The sequence below is a fragment of the Chenopodium album genome, chromosome 20, assembly GCF_948465745.1.
Source record: "Chenopodium album chromosome 20, dcCheAlbu1.1, whole genome shotgun sequence".
Classification (NCBI taxonomy): domain Eukaryota; kingdom Viridiplantae; phylum Streptophyta; class Magnoliopsida; order Caryophyllales; family Amaranthaceae; genus Chenopodium; species Chenopodium album.
The window spans coordinates 40,017,685-40,032,449 of record NC_137853.1 but is presented as its reverse complement, the minus strand read 5'-3'; the positions used below and the strand labels follow the sequence as shown (position 1 = coordinate 40,032,449).

Genomic DNA, 14,765 nt, shown 5'->3' with positions numbered 1-14,765 from the left:
AACATACATACATAGTTTTAGAAACAAACATAATATTTACCAAGGTTGATAGGTAAGCAACACGTGGGAACAACATTAATTAAAATAAGTTTTGTAGAAAACCAAAATCATTACTTCATATATATATACATATATACATATATATATATATATACATATATATATATATTTTTGACTAAGATCAAAACCTGATCTTATTTTGAGCCTTATCAGATACAAATGCAAAAATGTGGCAAGTACTACCAAATGTGATATTATTTTTCTTGTTTATGGGCAAGAAAGTTATATGACCACTACTAGGTGAAAAAGCAAATTTATTAGCACCTGCTCTATATATCATCATCAAATTATATAAAAACAAGACAAACGGTATAACAAAAAAGCTTAATTATGAAAAAACTAACTTACTTTCATAACAAAGCATGAGATTTCAGAGCAATTATAATAATTGAATTCAGATTTGATATGAGGGATGTTATATTCACATTTGATATTTGTGATTCTTGCCGCAACAGAAAGCAAAGACATGTTAGATCCATTGTATAGAGGTTTCTCAGCAGCTGCCAACATGTCAAAGAACTTTCTTTGCTCTAGAGGTGGGTCCTCATCTACAACATCTTCTACAACATATTCTTGTCCAAATGCATCCATTACCATGTCCTTGTAGGGGTTAGACTCTTCTGGTGTAGTGGTGAAACGACTACTTAAAGTTGTGTTTTGAACGTAGTCTTCCCCATGACATGTCCAACGATAGTAATCAGGTTGAAAGCCATTCTTGTAAAGATGTAACTTGATGGTGTCTACACTTTGATATGGGATATTTTCACATTTTGAACAAGGGCATTTCATTAAGCCATCTATCAATACATTTTCTTGGATACTAGCAAAATCAATGAATTCATCAACTTTGTTAACAAAAATTGAACTAAGAAATTTTCCATCATCAAGTCTCTTATACATCCAACCTCGATCTGAACTCATACTGCTGCAAATTAATTTTGTTAGTTTGTTCTTTTTTATTTTAAGTGTTATAATTGTTTACTCATGTTTATTAAAGTAAACTAGAAACTAAAACTATACTTCTACTAACAAAGTAGCTAGTTACTTTGATAAGATGCCATAAGGTGTGGTTAGATATAATAGTTGGTTCATAGTATATCATTGACTTATATAATAGGTACTGTAGTATATAAATGTTTACTCGTTATCCAACATAAAGTGGTGAAAAGATTAAACTTATTGCAAAGTTATGATGTGTATATTGAAATAGATAGGATTATTATAAAGAACTTGCAAATTAGTGCCTTGTGATTTGTGACATAGTAGTCTTACGCATTATGTCAATTATTGGATTATTCTAATGGTGTATAATAATGTAAGCTCACTAAACACATCTATAATCACGTGGAAACCACCTCATTATAGAAATCAAACTTTGACTTGCTATATTCCAATTATATATTAAGAAATAAAAAAATTTTTGACTTCTGGTGTAAAAATAGCAAGCTAAATATCTACTCTATAAATGAAACTCCCAAATGAAAAGTAAGATATTTTCTTATAACTAGGCAGGTTCATGTGTGATCAAAACAAAGCAGAGACTATCTATAAGCCATTTATCTTTGTAAATTAACGAAATACAATCGCATAAAATCTATAGCAATTAAATTAATAACAACACTTGAATAGCAAATTTAAAGATAGATTGTGACCAATAATACTTCACTCAGTATTGTAAATTAACAAGCAAAACTACTTTCATATGATATATCACAACAAGAACTACACACAATTAACCAATAAAGCACAATTGTTGTGTACAACTAATTAAGATTAGCCCAGAAAAATTAAGATACTATATCACAAACAATTGCTAAATTGTTTAATTTTATCAAAATTCAAATAAATTGAGAGGCTGGAATACCTGAAATTGCTAACTAATGGACGGTGAAATTAAGTCGACGACGTTAACCCTAATTCTCCATCTTAAGCATAAATCCTTTCGTCAAAGCAACCATAATGCTCATCAAATTGTAAGTCTTTTGCTGAATTGAGATGGTCTGACCACGAATTTTGCAAAAATATAAAAATTAGGGAGAAATTGAGATAGAAAGAGGTAGCAACTATGCACAGTAGAATGTAAAGGGTTTGTAATGTTGGAGAGAGAAGCTACTCAGTACTCATAAAATGCTTTTGGTCCTTTTGTTATTTCAAAAAGTAAAGTTTTCATTCTAAAAATTTTGGGCTCCGCCAAAATTTTTATTTTTGCGCCATAATAAAAATTTAGTGACCAATTTTTTTTAGAATTTTCTCTTTTTTCTTTTTCTTTTTAACAATGTGTTCAATGAATAGATTTTAGTTGTCTAGATTTAGCAACCAATATGATAAATTTTTGTCTCTATACATTTTAGCAACCAAAATTTGAATGGACAAGTTGGGATTTGTAGAATAGCAACAAATGTATTGTAGTTGTAGCTATTTTAGCTACCAATTATATAAACGTAGCTATTTTTGGTAGCTAAATTTCCCCATTTTTGTAGTGTTAGTAGAAAATGTGCACAATATTTTTAAGAGTTGATTTTCAGGGATTTATTATTTTGCAGCCTGATCTAGGACCACAACAAATTGATCACATATGAACAAGATTCACTAAAATAAAATTTTAGAAACTACTAAAAAATCATAACTTTTTGGAAAGTCTTTACAATTTTAGCCTATGGAGAAGTCGTTACATGTTAATTAATTCGGGTAGGGTCTTGTTCAGGTAATGAGTAACGCAATTTGGTAATCAGTTCGATTCAAGTCTATTTGTAATTCAACTATTTAAAACTCAGGAGTTACTAAAATCAACTCGTTCAAGACTTCAGGTCGGTTCAAAATCAGATTATACCATCATGTCAAGCCCAATAGTCATGCTTTAGTGCTTCTCAGTCACACCCTTTAAGAGTGATAGTTTAGCAGCTCAACTGCTCAACTACATAATCTAAAACCCAAGATTTACGATAATTTTATATAGTAAGAGCATCAGATCCCAAAACTTCCGAAAACGACATTTCGAGTTCTAGCTTGGTCCAACACAGAATATCGTTACAGGACTTATAGCCCCATCATCTAGGATCTTGCAGGATACGACAGTTTAACATGTTAAGAACAAAAGCAGTTACTAAAATATCAGTAAGTTTTAATTAGTTATGACTCATATATACAACAAAACAACTCCACTGCTAAAGAAAAGGGGATACTGATGAAACTTCCTATATATATCAAATAATTATGTCAAAACTTTTACACTAGTAGTATACTTATAATTGAAGGCACCTGAAACTGAAACTCTTGCAAATTCAGCAGAAACATGAGAAAGTTCGTAGGAAACTTCTTTTTAAATTTGGTTAATAATTAACAAAATCAAAATCAAAAAGATGTTCAACAAAAGGGTGCTAAACAAATTTGACTGAAATTCACCCAGAAGCAGGAATTAAAACACAGGTTCAATGAGTTAAATAACAGACTAACATATAATAACAGTAGAATATGATGATGATGATAATAATTCAGACTGCAATTATAAGTCAAAGTCTAAAATGTCTGATGAGTTAGCAATAAATTAGGGTAACACCTAAAATGAAACCCCACATGTCAAGGGCAAAACATGAAATCAATAATGAAATAGTAGTATTACCCAAAGAAGAGGTCCCTTAATATAAACATAACCTCTAAAACACATGGTCATGCTTCTCAACATTGGTATGCAGTTGCAACATCCATCATCATCCATGTGGGGACTTTGATCACATGGTGAGCAAGCTCTCGGTTTCTCTCTCCTCGTGATCGAACGGCTCTAAAATCGAATCAAGGATCCATATCGCCCGTTGATTCGAAACGGGGTCCACAGTCTTCTAGACTAATTGGTTGTTCTTTGTCCCTCCACTGTCTCCTCACCACAATGCAATATCCCAACACCCATTAGCTGTTTTTATATTGTGCCCATAAACACAAAAGAAGACCCTTAACCATAAAACTAAACCCCACAGGACTAAAGATCATATAACACTGCTTGTGCTTCGGGTTTGGGTCATCCATCTAAGGGTCCGTCTTCCCCACCGACCCCCTTGTGATCAGACGGTCCACAAGAGGCGCGTGGCCCCGGTCCGAGCTTTTCTAGTGTGGATGGCTAAATAAATAATTCCCCTTAAGAAAGCAGAATAAATTCCGACTTAGATGTGTGTTTTATTCTGTCTCCTTTGCCTAATCAATCTCTTTTTATATAATAGTATTCCTCCTCTTCCTATCTCCTCATCACAACTCAGCACATATTATTTCATTCTCTCAAGCTTTGAAATAGCCTAAAGGAGTTTTCTTCTCTGATCATTAGCAACTGTCATATTCATATTGATCAAACAGTTCAACCAACAACCAAACTCGGAGTACGTCTTTCGTTTCTCTAACAAGGATTTATCTTATTTTAGTTCTACAGAATATCATCGATCAAGAAACAATGGCAAGGTCTGAGACATACGAAAACGACCTCCATCTCGAAGCAACTGAGCTCAGGTTAGGATTACCAGGGAGCAAAGAGCCTGAAAATCAATCTAACTCTAATAATGTGGCTAGAAGTATCAAGAGATCATCACCTGATCAACTTCCTTCTGATTCCTCTTCAACAAACAACTCTAGTGTTTCTGATGCTAGAAATGAAGATTGCCCCCCTCCTTCCAAGTAAGTTCTGATTCATAAATCATACCTAAGAAAATAATATTAATCAATCAAAAAACAATAATAACACGAAATGAATCGAAAACTAAACGAGTTTCATCATCAAATATGCAGGGCACAAATAGTTGGATGGCCACCAATCCGTTCATACAGAAAGAACAACACCCTTCAGACCAAGAAAAGCGAGTCTGATGTATCTGGGATGTTTGTGAAAGTAAGCATGGATGGAGCACCATACCTGAGGAAGATTGACCTGAAGATGTACCAGAGTTATCCAGAGCTGTTAAAGGCTATGGAAAGTATGTTCAAGATCTGTATCGGACAATACTCCGAAAGAGACGGATATAATGGATCTGATGTAGCACCCACTTACGAAGACAAGGACGGTGACTGGATGCTGGTTGGAGATGTACCATGGGAGATGTTCATTACCTCCTGCAAAAGGCTTCGGATCATGAAGTCTTCCGAAGCAAAGGGACTTGGATGTCTATGAAAAAACAAACAAACTCACAACATATAGAATCAGCAAATTATCAAACAAACAAAAAAAAAAAAAAAGCTTCTGCTCGAGGTTTTTTACTTTGTGTCTCTCTGAAAGAGAGGCTTAGGAACACATACAGGGAATTGTCAGATCAGATTTTTCTTTTCTTTTTTTTTTCTTCCTTTTTTTTTCATTTTGGTTTCTTGTGATGACCTTCTTGGATGGTTTTGAGTTTCATTCTGGTTTTACAGCAACAAACTGATAACAAAAGTCAAAACTTGTACTGTTTTTTATACTTTGGATATATATGTATTTGCCTAAGATTCAATTGTACAAATGCAAGAAATATAGATATGACAGAAAAAAAAGCCAAAAGTAACAATGACATTGTTGACATGATATATACTCTTTATGTTCTAAAGTGTTCCTTCATCTCTTCTAGCAATATTTGTACTTCAGATATCCTCATAATTTACTTTCTTAATCAAGATATGACAACAATAGTCTGACTCTTTGATGTTCGTAGAAAAGAAAATGATTTCGACAAATTAAGATCCAGCACCTCAAAAGTTTAAAATTTCTAATGTTAAAAAGCAACCATGTCATGAACATCATCTCACAGCAAAAGGAAACATGAGATTGAAGAAAATTTAGCTAAATTCGGCCACAACACAAATATATTTGGAAGTTGAAAACAAATCCAAAGAATCACATCCCAAATGTTCATTGAGTAATAGTAAAAATCGTAGTCTAGGTTACACAGACTCTTCATTCCAAAGTAGAGTGTCTAATTCTAAGTTCTATCCACTTCACCCCCTGAGTGTAACATGACACTAGTATCTCTTCAACTAGACCAGAATATCAGTAGAATGAGAAAGCCTTGGCAACAGATGTTTATTTACCTGCATCTGTACAAATCTACTGTTTAGTTCTTGTTTCAAGTCCAAGTAGCACATATCATACTTCTCTCAGACTGCATTTAGTCAGACTAAAGAGCCCCTAGAACTCTCTAGAACTATAAACAACTAGAAAGAAGCTAGATGAAGGTTCATGCAGTAATCAATTCTACCAAATTACTACTGATAAGCAGAAGCAGGAGGTTCTATCACAGACACAGCAAGGGACTAGCTGTAGCACCTTAGCAGGACATACTCCTATGTTTTCGTTATAAAAATGGTATCAGTATTCCAAAATTAGGAAATTATTGGTGCTGCCTTTGCCACAATGTAATGTCTAAAACAAGTATCAAACATGACCATAAGAGACACAATATTCAGACTGTCCTAAACTATAACATAAAATGTTTGGCCATCTTAAAGTTCATGGACCATATGACGGATTTGCAATCAGTTATCATAGCTAAATCCCAGTTATATGAAATCTTTAAACAGGGGATAGTTCGTTAAACTAGCGGAATTCAAAATCAAAGTAGACTAAGTTCATTAAAATCACTGGTAAAAGGTTTTGTACCCATTTCCACCATTAACCTACTTGTTATCCATGTGCAAAAAATAGGCAGGAAGATTGCAAGTTGTATGATAACACATTACTTCATTAACAAAAAATGACTAAAACTGCAAATCAAAACTAGATCTGAAAATAATTAAGAGTGATTTAAGGGTTGACCCTTCTTAAAAGGTACTTTGTTCACAAGGAAGCCAACACTAATCCTTCAAACATTGATGATAAAGTATAATGAAGAAAGGTACAGTGTATGTGAATGTGAGATAAGTTGGTCAAACTGCCCTTAAAGCTTAGGGACGCACAACAAAGCTTTATAAAACCATTAAAAGCTAACAGAAAACTAAACTGTCAGTACATCAACCCGACCTCAGACAGATTCAGTGGCTCACCATAAATACAAGGGTTTGATTATTGCCAGACGAAAAGTAACAGACAAAGAGATCCAGTTATCCGCAGTTACACTCATTTCTGGGCAAAAATTTAGTGACCAACTGATTTTCCCCCTTCTTTGTCAAGTAGGTTCAAGGCACTAAGAAACACAGCTCAGAAGTCAGTAAAGCATGTCAAACGCTAAGTTATCACAGACCAGATAATTACTCTCCTACTTAATAAAGAAGGCATTAAGGGAAATAGAGGATCAACCATGTCAATAGAGCAACCAAAGAAACAAATCACTTTCTCGATATTTAAACCAGTAAATCGATGAATAGGAAAAATGAAATCATATCCGGAAAAAAGGGGGAGGGGAAAAATGTCATTGAGGGTTTATATTCTTTACCATGTAGCCATTTTAGCATCTTGCCAACCATATACATTATTATCATGTGATATTATTTGGGTATCCATCAAATTTTGACAGCAACTTGGTCTTCCACAATATTTAGGTTCATCCAAAAGTCAAGTAAAAAAAACATGCTGATGTTAAATACTGCACAAAATTCATCACTCAACAAGATTTTTTTAGAATAGATCAGTGATAACAAGTTCACCTAAAGATAAACTCGGGACAAAATGTACATTACACTAAAAGGTTACTTGAAAAGAACACTAATACCATAATATCCTGTACAATAGAAAAGGTGCTGAGCTCAAAGTTTATAAATCAACCAACAAAAGGGCAGAAATGGACCATGAATGAGCATGTAAATTATACAGAAGTGATCTAATAGCAGCAAAGAAGTTGCTGCATCTAGTAACCACCATTGAAATAGTTGGAAAAACTTGAGTCTTCCTGCTTTTCAAAAGATTGCATTCTTGAATCCAATATTTCCAATTGAGATTTCACCCATGGAGGATTATACCTGGCATCTACCCACAGAGCTTCGCCAGTGTCTTTGTGCTTGAAATCAGGATATTTGGGAGTTTTCTGCAGAACAGATATCAGCAGCAGCAAGTGAGGAATTGAACAAATCCAAATTTTAACAACACCGTGCCAGCAAGGGCAGAATCCATATAGGCAGGTGATAAATGACTTAACCTTCTGCTAGCTGAAACTAACAAGGAAATAATCCAAGAGACACATAAAGAAAACTTTTAACAAAACAGAACACTAAACAAAAGTGCACGGTAGACAATCCAGAAATGTAAAATGACAAAATTGATACTTGTATTATTCTCAAACAATGTACTCACTGAAGTATCTTAGATAATGTCCCAACTAATTTGGAAACAAACTGATTCAGTGAGCATGTAAATATAAACTCAAAACTAATTTTTTAAACACACTATCACACTTATGACTTAAGCATCATAAAAGTTTCTTATACTTCATAGTTCATAACCAATTTAATACTAAAGGGAAGGCTTTCATCATTAAGAGCTTAAGATCGCAAATGACAATTATTCTAAAATTAGCTTCAGTCAAATCAATATTGAAGGTTACATAACTTGCACCCCAGAGACCTAGTTAAGGGTTTACGCATTTTCTCAACATGATTTGTTTGGAAAGAACCCTATAATTTTTGAAAATTTCACAAGTTCCAATAAATTTTAATTAATTTACAAAATTTCAGATAATGGTTTTTCAAGTAATAAAACAAAGCCCAAATTACAGAAGATTTAGTGAAGAATTAGCAGTTTAGCACTCCATCGGTGAGACTCTGCCACAAGTTATATACAAAGTACATGAGATAATTACCTTTTCAAGAAATTACACTATGAATTACAAGTAATAGCAAGTTTTCATGCAAGGATTTACATAATGAATAATAAAGCATATGGTTCATGCTGCAAAACCAAGTCGGCACCCAAATAACACCTGAAATCGGGAGGATCGCAGATTTTCTCTCACTATAGAATCCCAAATAGCAATCAAAGCCTCCAAATTATTCACGGTGAATCCGATTTTGAAGGCTATAACTCACACTAGTTATGCCCTTTTGAAAGTTGAAGAAAAATTCACAAATCTGGGTAAAGGGTCTTAATGCCACCTAAGGTCAAAAGCTGGACATGAGAAGAATAGATGACCCTAAACTAACTTCTATAAAGCTAAGTTCGTGCTTCTTAAGTTTTGAATCAAATCTTTATATGTTAAGATGCAAATGGACTTTCTCCTAAAGTGAGTGGTCCCCTGATGGTCAGGAAAATCATATCAATCAATCAATCAATCAATCAAAGCCTTAATCCCAAAAGTGGGGTCGGCTAACATGAACCAAATTTGATTATTCCGTGTAGTCATCAACATAAATCTTTCTCCTCCATCCCTTACGATCCAAAACTTCATCCTCACGTAAATCCATGCACTTCATATCCTTCCTCACTCCTTCCAACCAAGTCATCTTTGGTCTCCCTCTTCCTCGTTTAATCCCTCCATGGTCCCACTCTTCCACTCTTCGCACCGGTGCACCCTCGGGTCTCCGTCTTACATGTCCAAACCAACGCAGACGATTTTCCCTTAATTTATCTACAATGCCCGCCACACCTACTTTCTTGCGAATAACCTCATTTCTGATTCTATCTCTTAAAGTGTTTCCACACATCCACCTTAACATGCGCATTTCCGTAACCTCCATCTTTTTAATATGCTCTTTCTTAGAAGCCCAACATTCTGTACCATAGAGCAACACTGGTCTTATGGCAGTCCTGTAGAATTTTCCCTTCAACTTTAAGGGAATGCTGCGGTCAGGAAAATCATAGATGGCCTTAAATTAAAACCATATCAAAATTGTCCAGTAACACTGCTACAAACTGAAGGGGGAAAACACAATTCACAAATTTCACTAAGTATTTAAGAACAATAGAAGACCCTTGAGGTATCAGATGGCTCTATTAGGCATTAGCAATCAGGAATTCGAGACAACAAATGGCAGTCCTACAGATTGCTGATGGCTCTACCCCTCTATTAGCCATCAAGTCAATAGATTAGTCTTTACACAGCTCCAAATCGAGTTTCTGTTGTTATATTTGAAAGACGTTAAAATTACACTGTGGAAGACGCTAAGATTAGTCTATTAGCCATTCTAGTAATTTGCCTATAAATCGAGTTTTTGTTGGAAGGAAGACGCTAAAATTGCTAACTATATCAGTAAACCACATTCCAAAACCACTCCCAAAATTGGGTCAAAGATGAATCAAAGAGCTCAGAGTGCACACATAAGAGATATTTTTGGACAGAAATGCAAATTCTCATTCAGAAATCAAATTTTATGCTCTTAGAGTCCTGTTAATGGCTCTCTTAACACATGCCTTTATACCACCAGGTCCGCCACCATATGTTCACAATAGGAAGCTAAAGGCAAGGTTGTAGAAGATTTGAACTCATTTTTCTAAGGCCTTTCCAATATTATACTCCCTCTCTGTCCTTAGAGCGTTCATATTTGACCTAGCAATAAAAGCAATCAGAAAACAATAAATAGCTCAATGGACTACCTTATTCTTCCTATTGTCCCACCATTCTGTTGGATTGGCAAAAAATGCTTGCCATAGCTCTTGAGTGGAAAGCTTATTAGTTGAAGCAGAGTTGTCAAACTTCCCAACTGTAAGAAAGTCAGGAAAAAAAAAAAAAAAAATGTCATGTCATGTCAGTTGAAACATTCAAAATTAAAAAGAAAATTCCAAAATCATGCCCATGCAACTGTGCTAAATAAATGAATCACCTGTTGTTGAACCAGAGCTGCCATCATATAAGACCACTGGAGAAGAAGAGTTCCTTTCAACAAAGTTTAGTTGCTGAACAACTACCTGAGAATCATGAATTATGAGTCTGCATATTAGAAAACCGTATACAAAGCTATGAAGCAAGCTGCAAGAATTATAATCATATATAACTAACCTTGTAGTAAGTCTGTTGTTTCCCATCTTCACTTTCAACAGTATCTGACACCAGACGGCCAGAGACATATATCTGCTGGCCTTTCTCCAAATGCTGATGAGCTACATGTGCCAGATCTTCCCAAAATGTTAAATTGATCCTACAACACAAGTAAAATTGACTTACTTCATCAGCCAATAAAGAGACTAATACTTTTACCACAAAAGGTTTTAGTTTGCATTTGACGAATCAAATCAATTAATCAATCAAAGTCTTAATCCCATGAGAGAAATTAAATCAAATCAAATGCTAACATAATTTTACAGTAGTTAGCAAGGAGATTAATTTTCTCAACATAATCTTAACTCCTGCAGACACCAATGTTATAAGGCAGAACATTCACTTTTCCATTTACCCACAGTGTAGTCTTTTATAAGGGTCTTGGTTCTGGCAAGAGGAGCAAGAAGTATTTTTGACAACATGCAACCGATGACAAACTACACAGTACACATAGCTGGATTTTGGCAGTAAATAAGACAAAAAGTAGCTAATTGATGAAAATTTCTAACTGAACCACACATATTTTACTAAAAGATTTAAAATTAAAAAAGGGTAATCATCAGAAACACAAAGTCCCCCAAGAAAATACAAGTATACAACGAATCAGTAAACAACCTGGAAATTATTGTGTCAGTGCAACCAACAACATCCCTAGTTTATTTTACTACACAAACTGAAAGTAACCTTCAGAATCCTATTGCATTTGACAAAGATGGACAATAGATTAGCCAAAATTGAAAAATACATTTGACAACAAACTGTTGATATTGAAGAACCTTAAATGCATACAACTAAGGAATTTCAGCCTTCTAAATGTGGCAAGCCACAATGTTCAAGTTATTAAGTAGAAAGATTTACAAAAAAGGGAGCCACAGTCAGGATTTAATAACACAGCACAGGATTGCATCTGTCTAGTCAGGCAAGTCAAAAATTTTAAATTGTCAAGACATGTTTCCCAATTATCATCATGCATAGGAGGGAAAGTCATCCTCACCCAACCAAAAAGCTAGCGAAATGACCATCAATGTATCGAATAAGTTCCTTATATAAAAGCTTCGATTCCTCAATTCAAACATAGACTGGCCTTACCTACAATTACAGCTACCAAGGCTATTGCTTTTATACATAATAAATCAACCAAAACATCCAAACCTTATTTTCCTTGTTACATGAATACTATTTCCATTTTATCACGCCTAGATAATTCTATCCAAAATCTAGAGAAGTCGCATAATTTATGTCCATAACCACTATATGCTACAAGTACCAATATAACCCATTAAGTCACCAACGTCTCTTCTCCAACTACTGTCACCAACACCTCTATCTCTAACTACATAAATCTTGCACGAAATGCAAATTTAAAATGTCCAACCTGTAACCAGACCCCAAAGGTTCCATAAAGAAATACTTCAGCTCCGATAAGCATCAAGCATTTGCATCATTTAAAAATTTACAAGTTTCCATGGTATTTACACTCTTTATTCTCAACAAAGTAATCCTACACAAAATTTGGTCTCTTCAAATTACACCCTAAACATTATATAAGGGGGCGTTTGGTTCACAAAGTGGTATGGGGTTGGAATCAGGAATGGGGTTAAGGTGGTATCGGGTTGGAACTTGATACTTAATACCATGTGTTTGGTTTAATTCTGGAATGGAATATCTCACTATTCTCTCCTTTTATTTGATACCTAAGGGAATGGAATGAGCCAAACCCACCTCCCCCCCAAGGTTTCTAAACCCCATACCTCATGGGTTTGAGGTATGGGTTTGAAATTCATATTTTTGTCAACCAAACATATGGTATGGGTTTTAGTCATTCTAAACCCATACCTCATACCTATATTTCGTGAACCAAACGCCCCCTAAATTGAAAGAACCAAAATCAAAGTCGTGTCTAAATCTCATAACCTTTAGGAACCAAACACCAACTACAAACACATTCTCAATTTAGTTGTCACACAAATACACAATCTGTCTAGTGACTCTTGTCCCGGCATTACATAAACACGACAACGGAATCATACGACTTCCTATCACATGCTCGATAAAGTATAAACAATTTACAAATTCCAGCACTATCCCAATTTCCCACTGACTATGAAAACACCAAATTACAAGAACGCAACCGCTATCATCAGAGCAATACAATAAAATTCATAAAACCAAATCATATGCTAAGCAAATTAAAATCATAACTAAAAAAAGATGCAAAATTTAAAAGTACCAACTAGTATCAGTGGGAGATTTCCGAACAGCAAGACGGGTAGAAGCAACAACTTTGCCAGAGCTAAGTTGATTAAATTGAACAGGCAATGCAACAATCCCAATAAGTTGAACAGAATTACAGAGTTCTTTCTTCCACTGAATGTCGGAGGGTCGTGGGTATGTTCCAGAAGACTCGTAGGAGTCTCGGTTGTCCAATGAACATCGCGGCAATGTCTTGCACACCAAGTGTTTGATGTTTTGCCTGAGAGAAAATGAGATAATTGAAGGGGTTAATGGAGATGAACATGAAATGGTTATTAGGGTTTTCAGAGATTTTTGAGGTTTACAACACAAAGTTGTTGTTAATGTTGCCATTTTTGTGTTGAATGTTGGCTTTCTGTGTTGTTTTTGGGTTTTTCTCGGCGCCAAAGCTTGGGGACGATTGTTTTCTTCAATGCCGTATAGGCGGTATTTGTGGGTTTTTTTTTTGTGATTGTGGAAGTGATTATTTTTTTATGACCTCACTCCCTATATAATACTCCCTCCGTCCCCGAAAGAACGACCTATTTGGGTTGATTACGCGGGTAATATGAAAGTTAAATAAAAAAAGAAAAAGTAAAAGTATATTGAAAAGATAAACTTACATGGGGTTTGTAAAAAAAATAGAGAGAGAGTAATAAAATTGCATGGAAAATCTAATTTTTATATGGGGAAGCTAATTTTGCACAAATATTGTTGCAAATTGGTGGGTATTTTAATGCAAATGGGTCATTCTTTTAGGGACTAAAATTAGTCCAAATGGGTCGTTCTTACAAGGACGGAGGGAGTACAACTATACAAATACTTAATTTTAAATAGTACCTAAAGACTCCATTCCCAAATTACGGTCATTTTTACATAAATTCCCTAAATACAATTCACGTAAATTAGTGGAAAATAAATCGTTATTTTTTTTATCAGTTCAAAGAGAAGTTGCTATTTAATGTGGCGGTTATTTAGAAATGGAAATTGCTACTTTTCTAGTACTATTGATTTTTTAAAAAAACTAAACTAAGTTAGATCCCGTGTCATGCACGATGACAAATAGGCTATAGTTATATATAGTTGTAGATTGTTGATTGAAAAGTATTTTAACTATATATTAGTCGAAGAATAATAAATTATTGATTTGGTATTTGCAATTTTTAATGATACCTTCTAATGCAGAACTAAACAAAAGTAGGCAAAAAAATCCTGAGCAATATTTTTTCTTATTGTAAAACTAGTCACATTATTTTAAAATTTTACCAAATTTATTCAGAAAGATTTGTAATATCTTTAAATATTATTATTACTACGTGTTAATATGGAATATGTATATATAAAAAAAAAAAATTAATCTTATGTATACAAATGATTTGTTTCCTTAGTTAATATTCTATAATTGTGTCCGAATTCCGGTCACATTTTACGACTCCCAAGTCACATCATTATAGTCAAGTCACATCACTTCAATATACTTATATGACATCATTATAAATATATGACATAATTATAGTCAAGTCAGATCAAATTATTACACTTACATGACATCACTATATTTCATGA

General features: G+C 34.2%; 2 protein-coding genes across 3 annotated transcripts; one reads left to right on the top strand and one right to left on the bottom strand.

Annotated features, from left to right (window-relative positions):
- The first annotated feature begins 4,292 nt into the window (after nucleotides 1-4,292).
- Nucleotides 4,293-5,595, top strand: LOC145597893 (auxin-induced protein 22D-like). Its single transcript, XM_081654162.1, has 2 exons — nucleotides 4,293-4,716; nucleotides 4,828-5,595. Exons 1-2 carry the CDS (start codon nucleotides 4,496-4,498, stop codon nucleotides 5,204-5,206), a joined length of 600 nt encoding a protein of 199 aa, XP_081510288.1. The 5' UTR covers nucleotides 4,293-4,495; the 3' UTR covers nucleotides 5,207-5,595.
- A 2,094-nt stretch (nucleotides 5,596-7,689) lies between these two features.
- On the bottom strand, nucleotides 7,690-13,662 carry LOC145599094 (protein OSB1, mitochondrial-like). Of its 2 annotated transcripts, none has more exons than XM_081655508.1 (5): nucleotides 13,198-13,662; nucleotides 10,929-11,067; nucleotides 10,753-10,837; nucleotides 10,526-10,632; nucleotides 7,690-8,024 (listed from the first exon to the last, which is right to left on the bottom strand). In XM_081655508.1, the coding sequence occupies exons 1-5, from the start codon at nucleotides 13,551-13,553 to the stop codon at nucleotides 7,848-7,850; spliced, it is 864 nt and encodes a 287-aa protein (XP_081511634.1). In that variant the 5' UTR covers nucleotides 13,554-13,662; the 3' UTR covers nucleotides 7,690-7,847. The 2 variants fall into 2 exon arrangements, with proteins under 2 accessions (XP_081511634.1, XP_081511632.1); XM_081655506.1 differs by having other exon boundaries at nucleotides 10,526-10,636; nucleotides 10,754-10,837.
- Nucleotides 13,663-14,765: the final 1,103 nt, after the last annotated feature.

Excerpts from the sequence above, each read along its gene's own strand:
- LOC145599094 (XM_081655506.1), bottom strand. The coding sequence starts at position 13,553 with ATGGCAACATTAACAACAACTTTGTGTTGTAAACCTCAAAAATCTCTG. Across the intron at positions 11,068-13,197 it reads TCTCCCACTGATACTAGTTG|GATCAATTTAACATTTTGGG; the intron begins GTACTTTTAAAT and ends CTTGTGTTGTAG. Across the intron at positions 10,838-10,928 it reads AACAACAGACTTACTACAAG|GTAGTTGTTCAGCAACTAAA; the intron begins GTTAGTTATATA and ends CATGATTCTCAG.
- LOC145597893 (XM_081654162.1), top strand. The coding sequence starts at position 4,496 with ATGGCAAGGTCTGAGACATACGAAAACGACCTCCATCTCGAAGCAACT. Across the intron at positions 4,717-4,827 it reads GATTGCCCCCCTCCTTCCAA|GGCACAAATAGTTGGATGGC; the intron begins GTAAGTTCTGAT and ends TCAAATATGCAG.